Below are 27987 nucleotides of genomic sequence, written 5' to 3'. Positions count from 1 at the left end.
CGGGAATCGAACCCTGACCTCCTGGTTCCCGGGTGGACACCCAACTGCTGAGCCACGCCCGCCGGCTCCCACTCACCCTCTTGGCGATGCACAGGGTCCGCAGGCCCTCCACCGCGTACAGGTTGAGGTAATTCTGGGTCTTGCTGCGGATTTTTTTTTGATGCCTCCCCCTGGCGTCATCTAGGTTGGAGCGGAAGCAGAATAGCGGGTGAGCAACTGGGGTACCTGGGAAGCAGGGGCCGAGGGACATGGGGAGGAGGGGCTTGGGGACCTGGGGAGGAGGGGCCGGGGGACCTGGGAAGGAGGGGCCGGGAGGCCGGAGGACCTGGGGAGGAGGGGCCGGGGGACCTGGGAAGGAGGGGCCGGGGGACCCGGGGAGCAGGGGCCGGGAGACCTGGGGAGGAGGGGCCGGGGGACCTGGTACCTGGGGAGCAGGGCAGCAGGAGGTCCATGACCACCGAGTCGGCGCCCTTGGTGTAGACCTGGATCTCCTGGGTGAGCGGGTGCCGGACGACCACCGACATGCGCTTGCGCGTGGAGTCGAAGCCCAGCGTGTGCAGCAGCGGGAAGGTGAGGCGGCCCAGGTGCGGCAGCTGCACGGCCACCCGGTCCTGCAGGCGCTGCACCAGCGCGCAGTTGTAGGCGCGCGCGGCGTAGACCAGCGCCGCCTCGTCCGGGCTCTCGGCCTCGTAGCGCAGCTCGGGATCCTTGGGAGGCGGCGGCGGGGGCGCGCGCTCCAGGGCGCACGGGTCCGGGGCGCACCCCTCGGGGGCGCATGGCTGGGACGCCCAGCCGTCCTCTCCGCAGCCCTCGCTGGCCACGGCCTGGGCCTGGGCCGGTTGGCTCAGCTTCTCCTCCAGCCCCAGCAGCGCGCTGTCCGCCGACAGGACCGGCAGGAAGCTGGACCCCGACTTGGAGCTGGACTTGGCGGGGAACAGGCTCGCCGCGCTGCCGCACCCCGTTAGGCGGCTGGGCGAGAGCCGGCGGAGGAGACCTTCTAGGGTCTTCACGGGGGACTTGAGCTGCTCAAATCTCACCCTCACCTGCGAGAGAGAGGGGGCAGGAGGTGGTGAGGTGGGGTCCCCACCCGGGCTGCCACCCGCACGCCCGTCCTTCCTGGCGGATTCCTGGATTTCCGGGCGCACACTGGAGGAAGTTGCAACCAGAGTCAACATCCCTTTCTCTTTCTTTCCTTTTTTGTTTTGTTAATCCTCACCTGAGGTATGTTTCTATTGCTTTTCAGAGTGGAAGGGAGGAGAGAGAGAAAGAAAAATATCGATGTGCCCGGACGGAGTGGCTCAGTGGCTGAGCGTCGACCTATGAACCAGGAGGTCACCGTTCGATTCCCGGTCAGGGCACATGCCCGGGTTGCGGGCTGGATCCCCAGTAGGGGACCTGCAGGAGGCAGCCGATCCGTGATTCTCTCTCATCATCGATGTTTCTCTCTCTCTCTCCCTCTCCTTTCCTCTCTCTGAAATCAATAAAAATATATTTAAAAAAACCCTCAAATATGCAAATAACATTCCCAAACCCTGAAGAATCTTTTCCGAACCAGTGACAACCTGCTCAGCTGGCTGGGGACGCCAGGATCCCCGTCTAGGTGGCCCGCCCCCCAGTCCTGGTCCCCGAGTCCCGGTCCCCGGCCTGTCCAGTCCTCTCTCCTGTATGGAGCTGGGAGCCTGAGACTCGGGTGATGGGGGGACGTCGTGTTGGGCCCCTGCCTCTCCTATCTCCCCCGACTCGGCCCCTGATCCCGGCTCCTGACCGCTGCCGCCTGGGGGTGGAGGGGGTCGCGGGCTCTCGGGGGGCCTTGGGGGCGGGACTTGCCTTCTGCCGGGGCTGATCCGGGGCGGTGACCACGACGGTGTTGCAGATGGTGAGGGCGATGAAGAAGTCGAAGACGTCGGACAGCTCGGGCGAGAGGTGGGCCGGCGGGTGCTGCTGGTGCCTCGCGACGGCCAGGCACCGGTCGCACTCGCTCACCTTCTCCAGCAGCTTGGGGTCGGGCGTGATGTCCGTCTCCTGCAGGAGACCAGAGGCCGAGGGACCTACTCAGCGTCGGTCTGGCCCAGGGACCCACTAAGTGTCTGCGTGGTTGACGAAGGCACCTTGATTTCTTTCATTTTTTTTTAAAAAAAATCCTCACCAGAGGATATTTTTTCCATTGATTTTTAGAGAGAGTGGAAGGCAGGAAAGAGGGAGAGAGAGAGAGGAGGAGAGAGAGAGAGAAGAGAGAGAGACATCAATGTGAGAGAAACACCAATTGGTTGCCTCCCACTCGCACCCCTATGGGCCAGGGATCAAGCCTGCAACCGAGGTATGTACCCTTGCCCGGAATCGAACCTGGGACCCTTTGGTCTGCAGGCCAACGCTCTATTCACTGAGCCAAACCAGCCAGGGTGGTGTGTTTATTGATTTGAGAGAGAGAAAGTGAGAGAGACAGATAGATAGATAGATAGATCGAAACACTGATGTGAGAGAAACCTTGACCAGTTGCCCCCTGTACATGCCCCGACTGGGGACTGAACCCGCAACCTAGGTAGGTGCCCTAGAACAACCACAACAAAACACAGAGGCCTCTGATGGCCCGGAGGTGAGGGGTGTGGGGAGGGGGTGTGCAGGGGGGCGGGCCTCACCATGGGGCTGCTGAAGGCGGTGTGCTTGGACAGCATGCTGGCCCTCCTGGCCTCGGCCCGGCTGCCCGTGCGCCGGTGCGACCTGGTGCTCTGGGTCCGGTGCACCAGGCGGACGCTCTGGTGGCTCCCGATGCTGCCGCGCTGGGACAGAGACCCGCCTCTGGGCACAGGCTCCTCCGAGTCCGAGTCGGCCTCCTGGTACCGGGCCAGCCGCTGGGCTGTGGGGAGAGGGCCACGGGGTGACCGGGGGGGCGTGGAAGCGCGTCTGCAGGGCCCTCGCCGCCTCTGCCGTCTGGCGAGGTGTCCACCTCCGAGGGGTGGAGGACGCACCTACACGCCAACCTGGTGCGGGTGAGAGTCTCAACCCATTTCACAGATGGGAAAACCGATTCCCAGAGCTCGCCCAGAGCGCGCTAAGGTCCCAGGAAGCAAGGCTGGGGTCGGGGGGATGGGGGGGAGGTGGTATGAGGCCCGTGGGCTGCCAAGTCTTGGGTCCTATCCTTTTTGTTTGTTGGTTTGTTTCTCACCCGAGGATATATTTCCATTGATTTTATTAGGGAGAGTGGAAGAGAGGAAAAGACAGAGAGAAACATCGATGTGAGAGAGACACATCGATGGGTGGCCTCCCGCTCGAGCCCCGACCAGGGCCCGGCCCCGGGGGGTGGAGCCAGCAACCGAGGTCCGTGCCCTTGACCGGAATCGAACCCGGGACCCACACCGGCTAGGGCTTGGGCCCCGTCCCTTCCGGCACACACAGGGGCCGAGATGGGTTCACGTATAGCCCCCCATCCAGGGGCAGCCTCATGGGCATGGGGTCTCGGGGGGACAGGAGCTTGGGAAGGCCTGGCCCTCTGAGTAGTGGGGGCCGTCCTGCCGGAGGCTCACACAGGGAGGCTGGTCCTCAAGGCCGCGGGGTGCTCAGGCCCAGGCGGGCTCCGTCCCCACTCACCCCATCACCAGGGAGAGCCTTTAAGGACACCCGCCACCAGGGGGCAGTGTCACCCACGCACAGGTCCCTTGTCCGACCTCCTGGCACGTAGGTTGATGCTCAACCATGGAGCCTCGCCGACAGGGCAATAAAAAATACATATATATATATGTATATATATTTTTAAATATATTTTATTGATCTCAGAGAGGAAGGGAGAGGGAGAAAGAGAAACATCAATGAGAGAGAATCATTGATCGGCTGCCTCCTGCATGCCCCACACCGGGGATCGAGCCCGTAACCCAGGCATGTGCCCTTGACCAGAATCGAACCCGGGACCTTTCAGTCCGCAGGTCGATGCCCTATCCATTGAGCCAAACCAGCTAGGGCAAAATATATATATATATACATATATTTTAAAAATCAATGTAAAGCCCTTGCCGGTCTGGCTCAGTGGCTAGAGCTCGTCGGCCTGCGGACTGAAGGGTCCCGGGTTCGATTCCGGTCAAGGGCACCGACCGCGGCGGCAGGCTCCTGGTCCCGGTCCCCGTCCCGGTCAGGGGGGCATGCAGGCGGCAGCCCATCGACGTGTCTCTCTCACATGGGTGTTTCTCTCTGTCTCTCCCTCCCCCTTCCACTCTCTCTCAAAATCAATGGGAAAAAGATATCCTCGACTGAGGTTATAACTAAAAAAGAAATAATACAAATCAACGGGAAAATGAGAATCCTCAGGTGAGGATTAACCAACAGAAATCAGCACCCCTGGAAGGATGTGTCTGTGTCTGTGTGTGTGCATGCGTGTGCGTGTGCGGGCGGGCATGCACGGGGCTCAGCACGGACCAGCTCTCGGGGCCCAGCCGCCCCGGGGGCCCCCACCCGGGGCTCACCGTTGGCGTCGTGCGAGTACTCCATCCCCGACACGGTGCAGCGCCGGAACACCATCCTGTTCTCCGTCAGGGTGCCGGTCTTGTCGGAGAAGATGTACCGGATCTGGCCCAGGTCCTCGGTGATGTTCAGCGCCCGGCACTGCAGCTGCGAGTCCGTCTCCTCGTCGTACAGGTCCACGTCCTGGTTGATGAAGTACACCTGGCACACCTTGACGATCTCGATGGACACGTACAGCGACACGGGGATCAGCACCTGGGGGACGCGGGGCGCCCAGAGGTGAGGGACCCGGAGGACCAGGGCGGCCGGGGCCGGTCCAGGCCGGTGGCGCCCGCCTTGTTCCGGCCACGCCCCCCTGGGCATCTCTAACATCCCAATCGGCGCCCCCATCCCGGCCCCCCAACACAGAATTCTTCTTATTCACAGCGTGAACTCCCCTTCACGTGGAGGAAACCGAAAAGGCCACGAACTCGGGCTAAACAAGCTGCCCAAGAACATGGCGTCCGCGAGCGAGAAAAACAAAAGGGCGAAAGGACAGCGGACGAACCGAGGAAGAAATCACTAAGGAATTGTTAATAATAATAATAATAATAATATGAAGGGACATGAAAAAATAGCAAATGAAGTTTTAAAAGATATAACAGAGAACTGAAATGCATAGATATGTCACCATACGTATCTGTATACTGTACATGCGGCCCCTAGAACCGTAAGAAATGCAAAAAATTCACTGTGAACAACGCATTCTCAAGTTGCCGCCCTCTGGGGCGTGTGCCCCCCATTGGGAGCCACTGGTCTAAGCTATTTAACATGACAACCACGGTGTGGCTCAGGGATTGGGCATCGACTCACAAACCAGGAGGTCACGGGTTCGATTCCCGGTCGGGGCCCAGGCCCGGGTTGCAGCCTGGATCCCCAGTGGGGGGCGTGCAGGAGGCAGCCGATCCACGATTCTCTCTCATCATGGATGTTACTATCTCTCTCCCTTCCTCTCTCTCTCTCTCAAAAAAAAAAAAAAATCAATGAAATGACAACACACGCCAGCCGGTCTTGGCTTAGTAACTAGAGCGTCGGCCGGCGGACCTCAGGGTCCCGGGTTCGATTCTGGTCAGTCAAGGGCAGGTACCGCGGTGGCAGGTTCCTCCCGGCCCGGGCCCTGGTCGGGGCGCGTGCAGGAGGCAACCCATCCCTGTGTTTCTCTCACATCGATGTTTCTCTCTGTCTCTCCCTCTCTCTTCCATTCTCCCTGAAAAAAATCAACGGAAAAATATCCTCGGGTGAGGATGAAAAAAAAAAAATAAAATAAAATGAAATACAATAAAACGAGCACCCCACAAGGAAGCAGGAGTGTACTGTACCTTTCGGAGCGTACAGGGGTGGGCTTAGCGTCACTAGGGGGGAGTGTTTTAGGATATTGGCAAAGGGTTTAAAGAGGAGCCACGCAGGGGAGAGCAGACATCCTCGGGGTGTGTCCGGGCCTGGGGCAGGCGCAAGCCCTGAGAGAGGCTAGGAGAGGAGAGAGGAGAGGAGAAAAGACAAAAGACACGGCTCAGTCAGCGCCCCCGCGAGCGAAGACGGCGGCCCTCGGCCCCCGGGCTGTCCTCCCCCGGGCTCCCAGCGGCCCGCCCCTCGGACGCACCCCAGCCAGCGACTTAGTTCCTGCAAAGCACGAAACAGCAGAGACAAGAAGGCTCCCAGGACAACATTCAGGGTCCCTCTGACAACGTAAGAGCAAGCTCCATGAACCCCCGGCCGGCATGGCTCTGTGATTGAGCCTCGACCTAGGAACCAGGAGGTCAGGGTTCGATTCCCGGTCACGGCACCTGCCCGGGTTGCTGGCTCGATCCCCAGGGTAGGGGGTGTGCAGGAGGCAGCCGATCCATGATTCTCTCTCATCATGGATATTTCTCCCTCTCCCTTCCTCTCTGAAATCAACAAAATATATTAAAGAGAGAGAGAGAAAGAGAGAGAGAGAGAGAGAGAATGGCAAAGGAGAATTTGAACTTGAAAATCACCCAAGGAAACACCCTCTGGATATACTCGGTGTCGACATAAAACGCGACGCATTCGGGCGGTACACGGGTGGGTGGTCCTCGGCCCCGAGGCGGCGTGAACGGGCTAAGTCCAGGCGGAGCCCGAGGACTCCCCGCGTTCTGGCCGGGAGAGTACAGCGAGAGCCGCGGGGCCCTCGGCACCGATACCTGCAGGACGATGATCATCGTCAGGAACGAGTAGACGGCCGCGGTGACCGGGGACAAGGAGCCGCCGTCCGCCTCGGGCACGTCAAACAGCGCCTTCTTCTCCTGGTACCGCCGCACCCAGACGCCGTGCCCTATGGCAGCGTGCAGGGAGAAAGAGCGTCACTCGCCCGACGGCTCAGGGCAGACGGAAGCCGAACCGGAAGGCGGTGACTCAGCACGGGGACATTTTGGCCAAAGGAGCCCGCTGGCCGCCTAAGAAAGCAAAGCTCAGCCCGGCCGGCGAGGCTCCGTGGCTGAGCGTCCACCTAGGAACCAGGAGGTCACGGTTCAATTCCCGGTCAGGGCACAGGCCTGGGTGGTGGGCTCGATCCCCAGTGGGGGGCGTGCAGGAGGCAGCCGATCCGTGAATCTCTCTCATCGTTGATGTTTCTATCTCTCTCTCCCTCTCCCTTCCTCTCTGAAATCAATAAAAATATATTAGAGCCCTGACCGGTTTGGCTCAGTGGATAGAGCGTCGGCCTGCGGACTCAAGGGTCCCGGGTTCGATTCCGATCAAGGGCATGTACCTGGGTTGCGGGCACATCCCCAGTTGGGGGGTGTGCAGGAGGCAGCTGATCGATGTTTCTCTCTCATCGATGTTTCTAGCTCTCTATCCCTCTCCCTTCCTCTCTGTAAAAAATCAATAAAATATATATATAAAAAAACATATATATATATTAGAAAAATAATAATATACATGTAAAAATAATAATATATATATATATTAGAAAAATAATAATACAGCCCTATCCAGGTTGGCTCTGTGGATGGAGCATCAGCCTGTGGACCAAAGGGTCCCGGGTTCGATTCCACTGACGGGCACGGACCTCGGTTGCAGGCTCCTCCCCAGCCTGGGCCCCGGTGGGGGCAGGTGCAGGAGGCAGCCAACCAACCGTGTTCCTCTCACATCGATGTTTCTCTCTGCCTCTCCCCGTCTCTTCCACTCTGTCTAGAAATCAATGGGAAAACATCCCCGGGTCAGGACTAGCAACAGCAACAGCAACAACAACACAATAATAATAAAAGTAAAACATCATCCCTCCGTCCAGGAAACTTCCAACGGGAAATACGACCCCGGGCGCCACGCCCACGCGCCTGGGCGTCTCCCCGTGGCCCCGGCGGACGCCACTCGGCTTTAGGGCCCAAGGAGGAGTCGCGGGCAGCCCACCAGGCCCGCCCGGAGGCCGTCCCGCGGGGAGACTCACCGACCGCTGAGAACAGACACGTACAAACGAGGAGAAGGACACACCAGAGCACGTCGCAGTTCATCTGCCGCTCCAGCATGCTGCGCTTGTAGCGAGGGCCGCTGCTGTTCAGCAGCGCCTTCGTTTCGTGTCCTGTGGGGGGGCGGGGAGGGAGGGGGTGGGGGGGGGAGGAGGGGGGCGCAGCAGTCAGTGTCCGGCCGGGAGGGGACCCCTGGCACCGTCTCTGCGGACGGAGGTGTAACGCCGCCGCCATCCAGGAATACGTAGGGGGCAGGCCCGGCCAAAAGAGCAGGGTATAAAAAAAAAGAGAGAGAGAGAAGGGTACAGCAACGATCCGAACCCGGCAACAGCCACGGAGCTGCACGGAGGGCCCCAGGCTAACGCGCTCACGGGGAGCACTTTTGGGTCAAGATGGGATTAGATATTGTGCTTTTTTTCTCATTTCTTTTTTTTTAAAAATATAGTTTATTGACTTTTTTACAGAGAGGAAGGGAGAGGGACAGAGAGTTAGAAACATCGATGAGAGAGACACATCATCAGCTGCCTCCTGCATGCTCCCCACTGGGGATGTGGCCGCAGCCAAGGTCCATGCCCTTGACTGGAATCAAACCTGGGACCCTTGAGTCCGCAGGCCGACGCTCTATCCACTGAGCCAAACTGGCTAAGAGCTATGCTACTTTTATAATCAGGAAAAAAAAAAAAACCCACACCCCAGCCAGTGTGGCTCAATGGTTGAGCATCGACCCATGAACCAGGAGGTCACGGTTCAAGGGTCCCGGCCAGGGCACACGCCCGGGTTGGGGGCTCGATCCCCTGTCGGGGGCGTGCAGGAGGCGGCTGATCCATGATTCTCTCTCATCACGGATGTGTGTGTGTGTCTCTCTCTCTCTCCCCCTCTCCCTTCCTCTCTGAAATCCATCAAAATATATTTTAAAAAGAAAAGGGGGGATGCTCCCAAGCTCACAGGACGAGGAGGGCAGCCGGTGTGCCCCCCCAGGTCCCCCCACGTGCGACCCGCGTGCCCACCTGCGTAGATGACGATGCCCACCACGGCCTCCGTGTTCCGGACGGTGCAGCCTCGTAGCAGCAGGTTCTCCTTGTGCAGCCCGGCCTTCTTCCCGTTCTCGTGCGTGCTGCGGGGGGGACATGTGTCACCCGTCATGGGGGACACCTACCCGGGCCTCCCGTCCCAGGGAGCGCTGCCTTGGGGAGGCGAGGCCTGGGCGCAGGGTGCAGGGCGGGGAGGGCGAACTGGGACCCCGGAGGGCGGGCACCCTGCCTCCGTGGATTCTACAAGACCCGGCGTGGGTTCTCGTCGGCGTTCCCTGGGAACCGGGCTGCTAGGAGCACCGCCAGAGCCAGGGGTTTGGGGAAGGAGCTTTAGGGAACTTTTTTTTAAGATATATTTTCAGGGGGAAAGATCAACCAAAGGACTTGTATGCATGCATATAAGCATCAGTGATGGATGCGGACAACAGGGGGTGAGGGTGAGGGCAGGATTGGGGGGATGAGGGGACATTGGGGGGATAAGGACACATTTGTAATATCTTATTCAATAAAGGGGGAAAAAAAGAAAAAAAAAAGGTGTATTTTTATTGATTCCAGAGAGGAAGGGAGAGGGAGAGGGAGAGAGAAACATTGATCATGGATCGGCTGCCTCCTGCACGCCCCCTACAGGGGATGGAGCCCATCATCTGGGCCTGTGCCCTTGGCCGGGAATCGAACCGTGACCTCCTGGTTCCTAGGTCGACGCTCAACCACTGAGCCGCGCCGGCCAGGCAGCTTTGGGGGAAACCGAAGAACGATGTGTCCAGCGGATCCTCCTTGGTTCTCGGACTTGAACTCGTTCCCGAAGCAACGCGACCACAAGCAGGAGCCTTTGTCTCCCTCAGGAAGGACGTCGATGGAATTCACCCGGGCCAGACCCCCGCGTGGCTCCCCCCGCCCCCTTTTCTTGTAGACGGTGCACGCCTAATGGGCCGTTTCGTCTGTAAACGAACGCCTCTTAAATGGATCCGGCCACCCCCTACCGACCGGCCTTCAGGGATTTTTCACACATCACTGCCCCCGAGATGCCCTTGCCAGCTAACGGCTTTTCCTTTCTCCAAATCAACTCCAGTTTTTCTACCGACGCAAGTGCCTGTGGCTGCGGTTTTGCATTTTAAGTATCTTTTTATTGCCCGGCCGGTGTGGCTCCGTGGCTCAGCGTGGGACCTAGGAACCAGGAGGTCACAGTTCCATTCCCGGTCCAGGGCACATGCCCGGGGTACGGGCTCCATCCCCAGCGTGGGGCGTGCAGGAGGCAGCCGGTCCACGATTCTCTCTCATCATCGATGTTTCTCTCTTCTCTTCCTCTCTGAAATCAATAAAATATATATATATATTTAAAAAAATATGTAAATCAACTGTTCTGGTTATTGGTAAGGTTCCGGCCCACAGTTGGCTGTTACTGGCGAAGTGTTTGGCAGAGTCCACAATTATATGAGGATTTTCGACGGCGTGGCAGCCGGTGCCATAACTCCGTGCTGCTCCAGGGCCCGCCGTGCGCATATACGAAGCCGGTCAGACAGGAGGACAGGGCGGGGGCAGAGGGACGGACAGCACTCACATGCAGCCTCGGAACCGGCTCAGGTCATTGTTGGGCCTCTCGCACTCGATGACGCTGGTGAAGGTCAAAGGGTCGAATTCGGAGACCTGAAACAGCATGGGGGGTGGAGGGGGGGGCGTCAGGGCGCTGGGCTCCGCGGCTCCGTCCTCAGAGGCCCTCACCTTTCTGCCTTTTTATTTATTTATCATCATTATTATTTAAAAAATATATTTGTATTGATTTTAGAGAGGAAGGGAGAGGAAGGGGGGGGGAGAGAGAGAGAGACCCCAGTGATGAGAGAGGATCATGGATCGGCTGCCTCCTGCACGCCCCCTACTGGGGATGGAGCCTGCAACCCGGGCATGTGCCCTGACCGGGAATCGAACCCGGGACCCTTCAATCTGCAGGCCGACGCTCTAACCACAGAGCCACACCAGCAAGGTCAAGGGGTGTTTCATAGAAAACCACTGTCAAAACCTACATGAGCGCCCTGGCCAGTGTGGCCAAGTAGTTAGGGGGCCGGCCGGCGTGCATGGAAGGGTCTCGCGTTCGATTCCGGGTCCAGGGCACGTAGCTGGGTTGCGGGGCTGCTCCCTGCCTCCAGTCGGGGCGTGTGTGGGAGGCAACCAGTTCATGTGTCTCACATCAACGTTTCTCTCTCTCTCTCTCTCTCTCTCTCTCTCTCTCTCTCTCTCTCTCTCTCCCCGCCCCCCTCCCTCCCTCCTTTCCTCCCCTCCACTCACTCTGAAAAAGCAATTGAAATAGCCTCTGGTAAGGATGAACAAAAATTAAAAAAACAGCCCAGTTTGCGTGGCTCAGGGGCTGTTATATGAGTCCTCATATAATTGTGGACTCTGCCAAACACTACGAACCCGGAGGTCACAGTTCGATTCCCCGTCAGGGCACATGTCCGGGGTTCGGGTTCGATCCCCAGTGTGGGGCGTGCAGGAGGCGGCCCATCCATGATTCTCACCATTGCTGTTTCTCTCTCCCTTCCTCTCTGTGAAATCAATAAAAACATATTTAAAAAAAAAAAATAGCCCTAACCGGTTTGGCTCAGTGGATAGAGCAACGGCCGGCGGACTGATGGGTCCCGGGTTCGATTCCCGGCCAGGACACACACCTCGGTTGCGGGCTCGATCCCCGGTCGGGGGACGTGCAGGAGGCAGCTGATGGATGTTTCTCTCTCAACGATGCTTCTCACTCTCTCCCTTCCTCTCTGTAAAAATCAATGAAATATATTTAAAAAATGAAAGGGCAGGGGAAGTTGGCAACTGGTAATGAGCTAGCAAACTTCGCCCTCCACCCCCACCCCACCTCATTTCCCCCAAACTCTTTTATTTTTTGCACGACTCCTGCAGAGCCGCTAACAGCCACTGGAGGCATGGCCTGTCCCGCAGGACGTAGGACGTAGGATGTAGGATGTAGGACGTACGCCCTCCTCTGACTTCCCTCCTCTGACTTCTCCGAGCCTCCTTCCACCTTAGGAAGAGGGAAGGTCTTCGCTCCTCTGCCCGCCCCCAGCTCCTTCCCCGGCAGGAATTAATCTGCCGGTGGAGCCAGGGCTCTGCTGTCTCCTGCTCCACGCGGCCGAGAGTTGCTTACGCATGGAATTCTCGAAATAAATCACTTTCCTGGGGACGCGGCGTCCTTTTAATTCTAGATCATTAATTTCGCGGCAGCTTGTTTGTCTCCGGAATGCTAGCGGCCGGTGCGCCCGGCTCATCCCGGATGACGGGCAGAGGGCCAGGCTCCTGCTGCTGGCAGCTCCGTCCCGTCTCAGGATCACCCCCTCCCCACATCCTCCCCAGGGGTGGGGGGCACCCCAACATCCCTCAAACTCTGGGTCCTCTATGCCACTGTCACCAGCTTTTAAAAATATATATGTATATATTTGTATTGGGAGAGGGAGAGAGAGAGAAACATCAATGACAAGAGAGAATCCTGGATCGGCCGCCTCCTGCACGCCCACACTGGGGATCGAGCCCACAACATGGGCCTGTGCCCCGACCGGGAATCGAACCCTGACCTCCTGGTTCGTAGGTTGACGCTCAACCCCTGAGCCACGCCGGCCGGGCCCGAGTGTCCCTCCTGAGATGGTCTTGGTGCCGGAGACGGACAGTCCGAGCTCAGGTACAGAACTCCACCCGCATCCTACCGGTCCCAGCCACCGTCCACCAAGGCCGACACAGCAGCTGGGAGAAGGTCTCCCAGGCAACGCCGGTCTCCCTGGACCGAGGTCGGGACGTGCGCCTCGCCTCCCAAGGTCGGCCCTCACGGGCGTCCTGGCGGTGGGTCAAGGCCGCAATGCGCCTGATAAAGGCCACATGGGAGCCCGCTGTTTGAAGTCCCGTCCAACACAAATCCGACGCCGTCACCCTTTGAAGCCGTCTGCCTTCGTCACCCATGTAAAAGGGCTTTATTTTAAACTTCTTATTTTTAAGCCACTGTTGAAAAGTCCATCATCGAATCCCTGGCTGGTGTGGCTCAGTGGATAGAGGGTCGGCCTGCGGACGGAAGGGTCCCGGGTTCGATTCTAGTTAAGGGCACAGGCCCGGGTTGCGGGCTCCATCCCCAGTGGGGGGCGTGCAGGAGGCAGCCGATCCATGATTCTCTCTCATCATGGATGTTGCTCTCTCTCTCCCCCTCTCCCTTCCTCTCCGAAGTCAATAAAAATATATTATTATTTTTTTTTTTAAAAAAAAGCCAGTCATTGAAGGTGAGGGAGAACGATTTTGTGGTTGCTGCTGTTAATTCCTCACCGGGGATATTTTTTCCATTGATTTTTTTTTTTTTTTCAGAGAGAGGAGAAGGGAGGGGGAGAGAGAGGGGAACGCTGATGTGAGAGACATATGGCTCGGTTGCCTCCCGCACGCGTCCCGACTGGGGGCGGGGGGCGAACCCCTCCAGCCGGATACCTGCCCCGGATCGGGAATCCAATCCGTGACCCTTCTGTCAAGGGGTTGACACGCGAACCCAGCGGTTCTCAACCTGTGGTTCGCGACCCCTCTGGGGGTCGAACGACCCTTTCACAGGGGTCGCCTGAGACCGTCGGAAAACACGTCTATAATTACGTATTGTTTTTGTGATTGATCACTCTGCTTTCATGATGTTCCATGAGTCACAGTGAAAATCCGTCCTGCATATCAGATATTTACATGACGATTCGTAACAGTAGCAACATTGACAGTGATGAAGTTGCCACGAAAATATCTTTATGGTCGGGGGTCAGCACCACATGAGGAACTGCATGAAAGGGTCGCGGCCTTAGGAAGGTTGAGAACCGCTGCTCTAACCACTGAGCAAAAAAACCAAACCCCGGCCATGGCTTTAAAAAAAAAAAAATTAAAAAAAAATATTTTTAAAGAGGATGGGGCTGAGGAGCCCCACCTGCTAGAATGAATTTGGTTTTTTTTTTGGCCTCACATCGGCGATGGTGTTCTCAAAGTCCTTTCCTTCCTCAACGGTGCCCTTTCCAGAATGAATATCCTCCAACCACATACACAAAAACCAACAACCCACAAACCAAAACACCACCGCCGCACGGCTGCGACTGTGAAGCCCGACAGCGAAGATGCCCACGGTATAAATTACGGGCTCAGCGACCAGCCTTCAAGACGTCAAAGGAAAACCATGACATTTCTGCAAAGGCTCCGTATCGACCGGTCCAATTAACGCAGGGCGCCAGCTGTCCGCGCTTCCCGGGCGGTGATAAATCGCTTCCTCCCCCAGTTCCTCCGCGGCGGACGCGGATAATTTAATTAAAGACCAACTGTCCGAGGAGCTGAGGGGAGGAGGAAACAGCCGCCACCCTTTGCCCTGCGGACGGTCTCGTTTCACCTCTCACTTTCTCTCTCTCTCTCTTTCTCTCTCTCTCTCTTTTTTTAAAATATATCTTTATTGATTTCGGAAAGGAAGGGAGATGGAGAGACAGAAACATCCACGATGAGAGAGAATCACGGACCGGCCGCCTCCTGCACGCCCCACGCTGGGGATGGAGCCCGCGACCCGGGCCTGTGCCCTGGATCGGGAATCGAACAGGGACCTTCTGGTTCCTAGGTTGATGCTCAACCACTGAGCCACGCTGGCCGGCCGGGCGAGGACATTTTTTTTCCATTTCTTTCCAGAGAGAGGGGAAGGGAGGAGGGAGGGAGAGAGAGAAAGAAGAGAGAGAGAGAGAGAGAGAGGAGACCTGCTCCCCACAGCGGTAGGCGGGGCCTGGGCTCAGGGAGGCCAGGGGTCCACTCAGACCCTCCGTCTCCTCTCTGTCTCCTAGGAAACGCAGCTTGGCGTGACGGAGGGGGGATGTGGACGCGGTGGGCGCCGTGCCCGCGATGCCCTGGGAACCCCCCCGCCCCCCGCCCCCCGGCCACTTACGAGCTCGGAGAAGCCGCGGACCACCTGCCGTCGCTTCAGGTTGGTCTCCCCGTCCAGGTTGGCCGTCTCGATGTGGCACAGCCCGTCGGGGTTGCTGGAGGAGAGCAGCAGGACGTCCGCGGGGATGATCTCGTTGCAGCGGAGCCGCACGAAGTCCCCCACGCGGATCTCCCGCCAGAAGCGGTTCACGTACTGCTTCTCCTCCCTGAGAAGGCGAGAGAGAGAGAGAGAGAGAGAGAGAGAGAGAGAGAGAGAGACTGTCGTTAGCAGGACGGGCCCAGGCTCGATCACCGCCCCGGCCGGGTGCTGGGCACAGGGAGCTCACTGGACAATGCTGCTTGCTTTCCCCTTTTCTTAAATATACGAGGTGCACTGGCTGGTAACGCGGATTTTTCCCATCGATGGAGTTACACGCGTGTTGGTATACACGCGATCTGATACGTGTGCCGTTTTGTCGTATAGTTTCTTCAGATGGCCACTCGCTCCGATCGAGGGCACACGCACGTCCTGAGCGGCCCTTCAACACGTACGAGGACGTGGACAATGGGGTCTCTGAATGGTCGGCCTCAAAACAAGGCAAGTTCTATTGGGACGGTCTCCACCAATCACCTGGAAGATGGGGGAAATGTGGACCTAGCGATGGACGTGACTTGGAATAAAGCACTTCGGATGCTTCTCTGGAAATGATCGTGTTTTCCTGGATTACAGAATCCAGGTTAATTATTAACCGGTTAATAATGCGGATTAACTACTGACCGGTTAAAAATTCGGATTAACCATTAACCGGTTAAAAATTCGGATTGAGCCCTGACCGGTGTGGCTCAGTGGATGGAGCGTCGACCTGCGGACTGAAGGGTCCCGGGTTCGAATCTGGCCAAGGGCATGTACCTGGGTTGCAGGCTCATCCCCAGTACGGAGGCGTGCAGGAGGCAGCTGACCGATGTTTCTCTCTCATCGATGTTTCTGTCTGTCCCTCTCCCTTCCTCTCTGTAAAGAAGCAATAAAGGATATTTTAAAAAAACTTTTTTTGGATCGACTCTCAACCGGTTAAAAATGTGGATTTTGAAATCCAAGGATACACGATAATTTCAAGAGAAACATCAAAGGTGCTTTATTCAAAGTCATGTCCATCCCTAGCCAACCACACATTTCCCCCATCTTTCAGGGGATTTGTGGAGGCCGTCCCAATAGAGCTTTCCTTGTTTTGAGGCCGACCATCCAGAGACCCCACTGTCCACGTCTTCGTGCGTGTTGACGTGCGGCTCAGAACGTGCGTGCGCCGTCGATCGGAACGGGTGGCCATCTGAGGGAGCCATACAACCAACAGCACACGTGTCAGATCGCATGTCTATCAACACTGCGTAACCCCATCTACGGAAAAAAACCCGCATTATTAACCGGGGCACCTAGTGTTTTTACTGGTGCCCTGGTCGGTGTGGCTCAGTGGATACAGCGTCGGCCTGCAGACCGAAGGGTCCCGGGTTCGACTCCTGGCCAAGGGCACAGGCCCGGGTGGCGGGCTCGGTCCCCAGTGCGGGGCGTGCAGGAGGCGGCCGGTCCCCGATTCTCTCACATCGTTGCTGTTTCTCTCTCTCTCTCCCTTCCTCTCTGAAATAAAAAATGTAAAAAACCCTCTTTATTCAAATAAAAAAATGAATAAAGTATCTGGAGAGAGACCCACAGGACGCCGTGAAGGGGAAGGGAGGGCACGAAGTGACGGACACGCGGACCAAAGTGGACGGAGACTCCCAGGCAGCCTCAGCCTCAGAACGTCCTCGGCCCACGAAAGGGAGCCCCCTCCCCTCCCCCCGCCCCCCGCCCGGCAGACAGAACGAACGGACGGACGGACGGACGGACGGACGAAAATCCAGGAGGAGAATCCAGGACGCAGGAGGGAACCCGAACGGGAGGCTCCCCGCCCGAGAGCCAGGAATCTCGGGGAATCAGCACTTCGCGCCAAGGCCTGATGCCTGGGCGGAATTTATTTCTCAGACCTTCACCCAGCACAGATGCGGGGCTGCGGGGGCGGGGGAGGAAGGAGAGGAGAGGGAGGGAGAGAGGGAGGGAGAGAGGGAGGGGGGAGGAAGAGGGGGGAGAGGGAGAGGGGAGGGGGGAGAGAGAGAGGGGGAGGGAGAGAGGGAGGGGGGAGGGAGAGGGGGGAGGGAGAGAATGTTCACACTTGAGAAAGGCGCACCGAAACCCTACAACGACCCCCAGCTGAACGCACACTCGGCCACACAACAGGCAGCGACGACAGCTTTTCAGCAGGATTCCTCGCCCTGGGTGGTGTGGCTCAGCGGGTAGAGCGTCGGGCTGCGGACGGAAGGGTCCCGGGTCCCATTCCCGGTCGGGGCGCAGGCCCGGGGGGCGGGCTCCATCCCCGGTGCGGGGCGTGCAGGAGGCAGCCGGTCCGTGCGTCCCTCTCATCATGGATGTTTCTCTCTCTCTCTCTCTGAAATCAATGAAAAAAAAATATATATTTAAACAGTAAATGAATAAAACAGAGGAGCTGAACACCGGCCTGCCGGGCTCTGCCGGGACGGCCCTGGGCACCCACAGCAGCGCCGACGCCTCTCTGCTCCCGGGCACAGGCTGTCCTGGCAGCGGACACGGAGCGCTGACCCCTCCGTCCACCCTGGCCTCTTCCCGGGGGGACACACCCCAGGAGTCACGGGTCCACCCCCAGGCGGGCACCGTGGCTGTGGCCGGAGCCGGGTGTGGCCAGGACAGGTGTCCGCCGCCTGGGACCTGCCGGGGTCCCCTGGGACGGGCCATCGGGGCCGCGGGACACGCTGTCCCCAGGGCAGGAGGCGGCGGCAGCCGTAACCCGAACGGCAGCCGTAACCCGAACGGGCCTCGGGGAAAGGCCTCTGGCTCGGCCGGCGGATGTGGAACGGGAGGGAGTGGGGAGCGTGACGCTTACGGGTCAGAATCCACAGAGCACAGCCCTGGGCATTGGGCTCCGGCCGCAGGGACCGGGCCGGCACTGCGACGGCCGCCTGCTCTCCCCCCGCCCCAGCCCAGGCCTTTTGTGCTGGGATTTGTCATTTTTTTATAGTTTTACTGATTTCAGAGAGGAAGGGAGAGAGAGAGAGAAACATTGACGTGAGAGAGACACATCGACCGGCTGCCTCCCGCACGTGCCCCCGCCAGGGGCAGGGGATGGAACCTGCCCTTGGCCGAGAACGGGACCCCTTCCCGCTCCCCGCCCGTTGGTTGCTTGGGCCGGCGCTCTAACCACTGCGCCACCGCCCGGGGCTCCAACACCTCGACTGTAGCCCCGTGAGACCTGTATTGGGCTTCTGACCTCCAGAACGAGGGCATCGGCTCGTGCGGTGGGGAACCTGTGGATCAGGGCCCCCCTCTTGCAGCACCCACAGAAAAGGGTTCAAGACTCTCACCATCTGGCCTGGCTGGCCAGGAACCAGGAGGTCAGGGTTCGATTCCCGGTCGGGGCACAGGCCCGGGTTGCGGGCTCCATCCCCAGTGGGGGGCGTGCAGGAGGCAGCCAATCCGTGATTCTCTCTCATCATGGATCTCTCTCTCTCTCTCTCCCTCTCCCTCCCCCTCTTCTCTAAAATCAATTAATATATATATATATATATATATAAAGATTCTCAGGACCTGGCTCTATCCCAGTGATGGCGAACCTTCTGAGCTCGGCGTGCCAGCATTTTGAAAATCCCTAACTTAACTCTGGTGCCGTGTCGCACAGAGACATGTTTTGATCTTTGCAACCAGAGTAACACAGAGACTTCTATGTTTGATATTTATTGTATAGATTTAAATGCCATTGAACCAAGAAAAACCAACCAAGAAGATGAGTTTGCGTGTCGCCTCTGACACGCGTGTCATAGGTTCGCCATCACTGCCCTAGACACACATCGTCCACATAGCTCACAGGCCTGAGAGAGAACCCGCCGGACGCTTGTCAACGTGGCCAGAGAGGAAAGCCCAGCCAGGCGCCCGTCCGACGTTCGGGCCTGTGCTGGGGGGAGGGGGTGCGGGAATGGGGGGGGGGGGGGCATGAGGACACACCAGTCTTTCCGCGGGCCCTAGGCCCGGCCCCGGCTCTGCTCTCAGATGAACGCCCTCCAGACGGGAGAGCGCCCCAAGGAGGTCGGGTCCAAAAGCAACACCTCCCGCCTCCCCACAGGCCGGCACTGGGCGCTGCCCGGAGAACAAGGGCGGCTTTGTCCGGCCGCCCGGCAGCAGGCCACATGCCCTCTTCACGGCGCGTCATGGGGAGCGCGTGTCCCCCGGGCGGGCGGGCGGGCACCGCAGACGCAGGCCCTGCCCTCTGGACCCGGGGAGCGTGCCCGTCAGCCCTCGGCCCAGGGCAGGTGGCCAGCTGCCCCCCAACCCGGTCAGGTGGTCATCAGAGTGACCAGTTAACGACGGGGTTGAGCCCGGCCGGCGTGGCTCAGGGGCTGAGCCTCAACCTACGAACCAGGAGGTCACGGCTCAATTCCCGGTCGGGGCACAGGCCCGGGTTGCGGGCTCGATCCCCAGTGGGGGGCCTGCAGGAGGCAGCCGGTCCATGATTCTCTCTCATCGTGGATGTTTCTCTCTCTTTCTCTCTCCCTTCCTCTCTCTTTATAAAAAAAATAAATAAATCCATAAAAACATTTTTAAAAATGTTTACAAATTCTTGCAGCACACCGGTTGAAAAAAATCTCTGCATTCTATGAAGGGCACATGCTGCTAAAAAAAAAAAAAAAAAAGCCCTTGCCAGTGTGTCTCAGTGGGTAGAGCGTCGGCCTGCGGACTAAAGGGTCCCGGGTTCAATTCCACTCAAGGACACAGGCCCGGGGCGCAGGCTCGATCCCCAGTGTGGGGCGTGCAGGAGGCCGCCGGTCCGTGATTCTCTCTCTCTCGCCCTTCCTCTCTGAAATCAATAAAAATGTATTAAAAAAACAAACAAGTCAGGTCACGGAACCTCACTCCGATGCCCCCCCACCCCCCTCCCCGGTCCAAGGCACAACCAGGCGGTGCCTCCCAGCGCCCCCCCCCGCCCCTGCCCCCCCAACCCCGGGCCAGAGTACAAAGCTGGCCCTCTCTCTGCTTTGTAACCGGGCCGTTCTGTCCCGAGGCCGCTGCACAATCGCCCGGAGGAAACCTTACTACACAAATAAATAAGGTTCTTTTTTCCCGCTTCCCAGGCAGGGACAGAACAAGGGCAGCCTGGGCCCGGCCGGCAGACCTGTTCCAGGGGCACGCCCGAGTCCCTGGGCCGGCAGGATGCGGCGCCCGCCCGCCCGCCCGCCGGCCCCTTATCTGCTGTCCACCTGCCTCGGACGCGGAGGAAAAAACACTCGCGTGGTTCCCCTTTCAACTCAGACAAACCGCTTCTCCTTGCGGCGCCCGGCCGGCCGGGCTCCGTCTTGATTTTCCTTCTGGGCCACGGGGGAGGGCGCGATGCGGAGACCTCGCCTGCTCGCCCGCCTGCCTGGGGTCCCTCCGGGTGGCGCCCTGGGAGGGCGGGGACGTGCTCGGAAGCCCAGCGCTGGATTTTTTATTTTTTATTTTTTTTAGGAGCGACAAGGGGGGGCATTCTATTTCCAAAAAGGCTTCTTCGCCAACCGAAGTGGAATACGGGAGCAGGACGTATGTATATACCCTCTCGTGCGAAGTAAGAGATGGAACAAAACACATTTTTAAAATTTCCTGATTGAGAGAGAGAAAGACATCGATTTGCTGTTCCACTTATTATTTTTTTTAAATGTGTTTTTATTGGGCCCCGGCCGGTGTGGCTCGGGGGATAGAGCGTCGGCCTGCGGACGGAAGGGTCCCGGGTTCGATTCCCGGTCGGGGCCCAGGCCCGGGTTTCAGACTCGATCCCCAGTGCGGGGCGTGCAGGAGGCAGCCGACCCGTGATTCTCTCTCCTCATGGATGTTTCTGTCTCTCTCTCTCTCTCCCTCTCTCTCTAAACATCAAAAAACACATGTTGGTTTTATTAAAAATCCTAAAAAAAAAACCAAACTAAAAAAAGACGTTCTCTCTCCCCTTTAGCCATTAGACCCTGAAGAAAACAGCCTTAGGGGGACGTGTCCCCTGTGACTCCGCATCGCAACGGCCCCCGGCGTTTAGGGTCTGAGGAACCCACTTTCTCATCACCCTGAGCAAAGACACCGGGGACCCTGCACTGAGCTCCGGGGCTCCCCCCGGGGACCCCGCAAATTCTCCTCTGGCCTCAGGGAGCCCCGGCCGGCCCGGCGCCTGCTCCCCGGCTGCCCACCCACATTCACTCCAAGCCCAAGTTCTATTTGGGGTGAAGGACCATTCCTCCGTGCAATGCAAACCCAGCTCCCTCCCAGACACCCGACCAGCCCGGCCCGGACCCCACCCTCCGCCTCGCACTCCCTCCCTCTGCACATCTGGAATCCGGCTGCGGGCGCCACACCCAGCCCTTCTCCTCTAAGGAGCCCAGTCATCCCAGAGGCGGGTGGGGCTGGGGCCCCTGGACAGGCCAGGCTGAGAGCATCTTTCAGGGAATACGGGGGGGGGGGGGGGGGGGCAATTCCCAACGGGGACCGGGCCCACACCTGGGGGTTCGCCAACGGTCCACGCTCACGCAGCGGCCAGTGGGTCAGCTGTCCTGAGTTTATTATTATTTTGTTGGCGTTGTTCGTCCTCAATCAAGGATATTTTCCCATGGATTTTTAGGGAGAGGGGGAGGGAGGGGGAGACGGGGGGAGAGAGACAGAGAGAGAGAGACAGACAGACATCGGTTCGTTGCCTCCCGCATGAGCCCCGACCGGGGCCCTGGGCCGGAATCGAACCCGGGACCCTTCGGTCTGCAGGTTGACGCTCTAGCCACTGAGCCACACCGGCGAGGACTCTGCAAGGAGTTTAAATGACCAACCGCTGATCGAACCAAAACCCCCAAACATGCAACACATTCCAGTCTTTGAGGATTTTCCCCCCAAAACACCATATGGGTGAATGGGCCATGTTTTCTGTGTTTCTCTCTTTTTTTAAGAAAAATATATATTTTAAAAAAATATATTTTTATTGATTTCAGAGAGGAAGGGAGAGGGAGAGAGAGAGAGAAACATCGATGATGGGAGAGAATCACGGATCGGCTGCCTCCTGCACACCCCACACTGGGGATCCAGCCCGCAACCCGGGCCTGTGCCCTGATGGGGGAATCGAACCCTGACCTCCTGGTTCGTAGGACGATGCTCAACCACTGAGCCACACCGGCCGGGCTGAAATATTCTTTATAACCAGAGACCCAAGTCTCCTTGAACCAGGCCCTGCAAGGTCATCCCTTTTGTCTTCAGCTGCAGCGATTCGCAGATTTTACACCCAGAATAACAGTTTCCCAAGTTAAAAGCATAAAAGGAAGAGGCCGACAGAGAGACTTGACTACACGGACCGTTTTCCGCTTTTGTGTGTCAACAAAACTCCCCCGAAGCAAAACGGAAAATAACGATTCGGTGGGAAAGTGAACCGGAGGGCACGCCAAGGGCAACAGACACCCTGCAACCTGGGAAAGGGCGAGGCGAGGGGAGCTGGGCGGAGGGCCCGCGAGGAGGGCATTCTAAAAATGCAGAAATCAAAATAGCCTCTCCCCTTTCCCTGCGCCTTCTCCCAGCGCGCTATAAATAGCAAGGCGTGCCTCCTTCGAGTCAGTACCCCGGCGCCCTGGTACGGGAATGCCACCAGACGCCGCCCGCCTCACGGAGAAGGGCAGGGCCCTGGCGCTCACAGAGCCCCCTCCTCCCCAAAACTCCCAGGTCAAGAGGGTCCATCACGAACCAGGAGGTCAGGGTTCGATTCCCGGTCGGGGCACAGGCCCGGGTTGTGGGCTCGATCCCCAGCGTGGGGCGTGCAGGAGGCGGCCAGTCCATGATGCTCTCTCCTCATGGATGTTTCTCTCTCCCCCTCTCTCTCCTCCTCCCTCCCTCCCTCCCTTCCACTCTCTCTCTCAAAAAAAAAAAAAATCCGATGGGAAACGTATCCTCGGATGAGAATTAACCAGAAAATAACACTCCTAAGCCTCTGATCCCCGGGGCCTAGCTGGCCCGTCCCTGCCCCCGGGTCCCGTCCCGGCGTCTGCGAGTCTCCTTAGTGCCGGTCGGTGGGACCCAGACGCGATCCCCCCCCCGCCCCCCGGGCAGGTGCTCTGCGGCCACCGCTGGCCAGGAAGAGGGGGGCCTCCAGGAAGCGGAGGGCAGGAGAGAGGCGGCCAGGGAGAGAGGAACAGAAATCAAAAGGAGAACTCGGTGGGTCTCATTTCAGCTCTCCTCTGAGAAAAAGACGAAACACGAAAAACCAAGCCAACCACAGCGTCAGGCTGGAGCCTTCGCCCCGTGAACCTGGGGAACGGAGTGAGAACCACGGGAAGGGCAGGGTCGAAGGTGACAGCCACGCGCTCAGAGACAAACACGGGAGAGGGGGGGCCGAGAGAGCACCCCCTGGGGCCCTTCTTTCCCGAGACGGAGACGGGCGGCGACGGGAGAGGCCGCCCTCTCCCCCAGGACGGAGCCCGGGTGAAGCCGCCCGAGAGTCACGTCACGCGTGAGAGCTGCTGCGTCCGCCACTGGGGCGACCCTGCCAGGGGCCCCCACAGAGATGACGGAAACACGAGGGAAAGGATCACACGGAAACCCGGGCAGCCCAGCTGGGAGCCAGGAGGTCAGGGTTCGATTCCCAGTCGGGGCCCAGGCCCGGGCTGCGGGCTCGATCCCCGGTGCGGGGCGTGCAGGAGGCGGCCGATCCGTGGTTCTCTCTCCTCATTGACGTTTCTCTCTCTCCCTCCCTCTCCCTGTGTGTGTGTGTGTGTGTGTATTTATTTTCGTTGTTGTTGTTGTATTACAGACATCTCCCGTTCCCCCTCTTTTTCCTCCCTCTCCCTTCTTCTCTGAAATCAATACGAAATATTGGGAGAGCCGAGGGCAGCTCATGGGTGGGGCTGTGAGCTGATGCACCTCGTGCCTCTACCCCATGTCCCCTTGTGGAAGGTCTGAGATTAGGACCAAAATATATATATATATATATATGTATTTATTTTTAAAAAAAGCAAAACACACACAAAAAAAACTCCTAAGTCGTCTGGATCCATCCCCGTTGTTCCTGACCAAGCTCACCTCGGCCTGGGCCCAGGAATCTGAGTGTCTGACTCGCACACACGGGGGATGCTCATGGGACGGCTCCCACCCTGGGCCCCGCCGTCCGGCGAGCTCTCAGGGGTGCCCGCAGGCCGGCCGCTGGCAAACATGACGTGGCTGGCCAGGGCTGTGGGGTTTCCTGGCTCCTGCTCACCAGGAGCCTGAGACTGAGCCGGGAAGGGAGGGGCCCCCGGAGTCCCCGGGGCCAGGACTCCAGGCCCCGACGCGTCTCCCTCCCTCCCTGCCGTGGGCTGCAGTCTTTGCACCTGCACCACTTCCTCTCATCAGCCGGCCCCCGGCTCCTGTGGCCTCCTTTCTAGAAATACCGAGGCCGCAGGAAATACACTTTTTTTATTTCAGGTGACAACGTGCTTTCCATCCAGTATCTCTTCTCTCTCTCTCTCTCTCTCTCTCTCTCTCTCTCTCTCTCTCTGGTTAAGCCTCACCCAAGGATACTTCTTCCACTGATACTTTATTTTTAAAAATATATTTTATTGGTTTTTTACAGAGAGGAAGGGAGAGAGAGACTCGGCTGCCTCCTGCACGTCCCCCACTGGGGATTGAACCCACCACCAGGGCCTGTGCCCTGATGGGGAATCAAATCGTGACCTCCTGGTTCGTAGGGTGACGCTCAACCACTGAGCCACACCGGCCGGGCAGACACTGTAAATTTTATCAAACTTCTCAAGTGATTCCTTATGGGAATTTGAGAAGTACCAGCCCAGGACCATTGGAAAAGCTGTGGGATTTGGAAAGACCCGGGTCGCATTCCGGGATACGACCTACAGCAGCTGTGTGGCTTTGGGCAAGTTACCGAACCTCTCTGAACCTCCGAAGTCGGAAGACTGACCAGTGTGGCTAGGAGGGTCAGAGATACCTCAAAGGCAGGAATAGGTCTTCATCGAAGCTATCCTCAGAGGCACCAGCATCAACCGGGGCCCCCATCTTTTTTTTTTTTTTTTGGAGGGGGGCGATCTGACCCTGAGAACTGAAGAGACTCGCTAGCGGCCCTTCCCACGTGACGGAGGCTGGACCGAGCTCACGCCCTCCCACTCCGAGGCCCGTATCGGCCCCTACGCCAGGACTCAGGGAAGGGAACAGGAAGGAGACATGGGCTGAGGTCTCAACTGAGGTCAAGACCATTTGCTGTCCTGCACGGGGTGTGACCTGGAGGTGGGCTCGGCACACGGGACAGCTCCCAGATGGACCTGCAGCTGGTGGCTCTCTGGGTGGGAGAATAAAGGAAGAAGGGACAGAGGCGTCCTAGGTGGGCTCAGCCCAAGTGTCCCCAGCTCTGGGGGGGTGCAGGGGGAGAGAGACCAAGTGGAATGATGCTCCCCCCCCCCAGCCTTAGTCTTTCCATCTGGAAACCGGGTGCACGTGAAGAAAATTTAACAGTCAGCTCCGTAGCCGGTCTGGCTCAGTGGATAGAGCATCGGCCTGCGGACTGAAGGGTCCCGGGTTCAATTCTGGTCAAGGACACGTGCCCAGGTTGCAGGCTCGATCCCCAGTGGGGGGATGTGCAGCAAGCAACCAAACAATGATTCTCATCACTGATGTGTCTCTCTCTCTCTCTCTCTCTCTCTCTCTCTCATCAATAAAAATTTAAAAAACAAACAGAAAAAAAAACAGCCACTGTGAGGCCCCCTGCCCTTCACCGGGTGCCCTCCACAGTTCCACCCTGTTGTCCCAAGGCCAGATGCTCCCGAGGGCCGAGGTTTACATTCCTGCGTCGGTTGTTAACGTTATTAAACCTCCTGGCACACGGAAGTCTCGCCAAAGCCAGAGGCGGGAGGAACGTTCGGGCCTGGGAATCGGGTTCCCTCCTTTTTAACTTATAAGGCGGGAGGGAGCGGCCAGGAATGAGGGCGCCCAGGGGCCGCTGGACTCCAGCCCGGGGATCATTCTAGTTCAGGGGCCAGGTCTGAGGGATCATCTGAGACAGGGGACCACCCCCTGCACCCCGGCATCTAAAAGTTTCTTACTGCCCTGCCCGGTTCCACTCAGCGGATAGAACATTGATCGGCCTGTGGACTGAAGGGTCCCGGGTTTGATTCCGATCAAGGGCAAGTACCTGGGTTGCAGGCTCTCTGGCCCAGAGGGCGCGCGCAGGAGGCAACCCATTGCTGTGTCTCTCTCAAATCCATGTTTCTCTCTCCCTTCCACTCTCTCAGAAAATCGGTGAGGATTAACCAAAACAAACAAAATTAAAAGTTTCCTACTCTCCAGCCCACCCGCCGCCGCTGCCACTCGAGGCCAGAAAACTCCGTCCTGAGTCCAGCCAGCTCCCCCGGCCCCCCAAGAAAGGCCAGCAAGCATCCCGGGGTGGGGGGGCGAGCCCAGCCTGAGTGTCCCCAACTCTGGGGAGGTGCCTTCGTGGGTAAGAAAGCAGGACCAGGAGGGAGAAGCTCAATGGAATGATGCTCCCCAAACGCCCCCACCCCCCACCCCCAGAGCCTCAGTCTTTCCATCTGGAAACTGGGCGCACTTTTACGAATATCCAAACAGTCCGCTGTGGCCTATGGTGCCACTCCCACCGCGCGCCACCCGGAGTTCCAGGAGCGCGCCCCTGGCCCGGCCCGGACCCCACGCGCCCCGCCCAGCCCCGCCCGCCCCGCTCACCTGCTGAAGACCAGGCAGCCCAGGTGGTTGATCTCCTGGTCGGAGCGGTGGCGGCTGTAGTCCTCCCACAGGTCCTTGAAGGCCGTGACCGCCAGGATGAACAGCACGGGCGCCAGCGCCAGGCCCGGCTGGAAGGCGTTGACGGCGGGCACGAAGTTGAGCAGCGCGATGAGGACGAAGTAGACGTTGGCCAGGCGGTGGAACTGCTCGAACAGGTTCTTGGGCACGAAGGACAGCAGCGTGTACTTGGTGGTCTTGAGCCGGTTGTCCGCCAGGTGCTGCGCGCCCCCGCGCCCGGGCCGCCACCACCACCACCGTCGCCGCCGCCGTGCGCCCTGCGCCGCGCCCTCCTCGTGGGCGCTGGCGGGCGGCGGCGGCTGCAGGTTGGAGCGCACCGTGCGCGTCCGGCTCTCCCGGCGCCTCCGCCGGCGCCCTCGCCGTCCCTGCGGCCGCCGGTCCGGGGGCGCAGGGTCCTCGCCCGCCGCCGGGTCCCGCTCCATGGCCGCGTGTCGCCGCGCCCCGCTCCTGCGCGCGCGCCGGGCGCTCCTAGGTGATCATCGCCGGCGGCCCGGACGCGGCGGCGCGGGCTCCCCGCCTGCGGGACGCGCCACCGGGACGGAGACAGACGGCGGTCAGCGCCGCCCCGCCCGGCCCGCACGCCCCTCGCTCGCGCCACCCGGGCCGTTTCCGCAGCCGCCCCCCTCCGGCCCCGCCCCGGCCCGGCCCGCGCCGCGCCCTGGCTCCGTGGAGAGCGGGAAGCCCAAACTTTCCAGCCGCTTAGTTTCGGTTCCGTTCGCGCCAACGAGGAGAGGGAGACCCGGAGAGCGGGTGCGGCAAAGGGTCCCGGACTAAGGCGCCTTCTTCCCGGGGCAGCCTGGCTTCCTGATGGGCACCCATTGGGGGACCCCGGACGCGGAGACCCTCCCTCCCGGGCAGCCTGGCTTCCTGATGGGCCCCGATTGGCGACCCCGGACGGGAGAGACCCTCCCTCCGCTCCTGGAATCAATCAGAATCGGAATCCAAAGGAGCCACGCCTCCCAGGGCTCAGATTTCTCCATCTTCCCCACCCAGGACATCCATCTGCTCTGGGGGCCCCCTCTCCTCCCCCCACACACACCCTCAGAAGGCGCGATGCCCCTCCTGCCTCTCCCTCCCCTCCCCCTCGCCCAGCCTACACCTGCTTGGAGATTCACTTCTTGGATGAATTAGACTTTTCCTTCCCCAAAACACGCTGCCTTCCTGACTTCTCTAAATAGTATTAATTGATTGATTGATTGATCGATTGATTGGTTGATTAATTAATACAGGCCCTGGCTGGGTAGCTCAGTGGGTTAGAGCATCGTCCCCATACACCAAGGTTGTGGGTTCAATCCCAGCTCAGGGCACCACC

The 27987-nt window shown here is 59.0% G+C and overlaps 1 protein-coding gene across 4 annotated transcripts in view; it reads right to left on the bottom strand.

Annotated features, from left to right (window-relative positions):
* ATP10A (ATPase phospholipid transporting 10A (putative)) overlaps window positions 1-27429 on the bottom strand; it is a 45955-nt gene extending 18526 nt beyond the window's left edge. For 2 of the 4 annotated variants that reach the window (XM_036303812.1, XM_036303815.1), the window contains exons 1-11: window positions 26598-27428; window positions 14859-15063; window positions 10503-10588; window positions 8921-9027; window positions 7895-8026; window positions 6651-6781; window positions 4452-4704; window positions 2637-2854; window positions 1828-2022; window positions 425-1043; window positions 77-180 (exon numbers count right to left, since the gene is read on the bottom strand). In XM_036303812.1, coding sequence (XP_036159705.1) covers window positions 77-180; window positions 425-1043; window positions 1828-2022; window positions 2637-2854; window positions 4452-4704; window positions 6651-6781; window positions 7895-8026; window positions 8921-9027; window positions 10503-10588; window positions 14859-15063; window positions 26598-27097 — 2550 coding nt within the window. In that variant the 5' untranslated portion in view covers window positions 27098-27428. Of the gene's footprint in view, window positions 1-76; window positions 181-424; window positions 1044-1827; window positions 2023-2636; window positions 2855-4451; window positions 4705-6650; window positions 6782-7894; window positions 8027-8920; window positions 9028-10502; window positions 10589-14858; window positions 15064-26597 lie in introns of all 4 variants that reach the window. The other 2 variants (XM_036303814.1, XM_036303813.1) reach the window with 2 other exon arrangements.
* Window positions 27430-27987: the final 558 nt, after the last annotated feature.

Source organism: Myotis myotis, unplaced genomic scaffold (genome assembly GCF_014108235.1).
Source record: "Myotis myotis isolate mMyoMyo1 unplaced genomic scaffold, mMyoMyo1.p scaffold_m19_p_38, whole genome shotgun sequence".
NCBI lineage: Eukaryota > Metazoa > Chordata > Mammalia > Chiroptera > Vespertilionidae > Myotis > Myotis myotis.
Note: the sequence above shows the minus strand (reverse complement) of the source record. Positions and strands in the feature narration are given on the sequence as shown.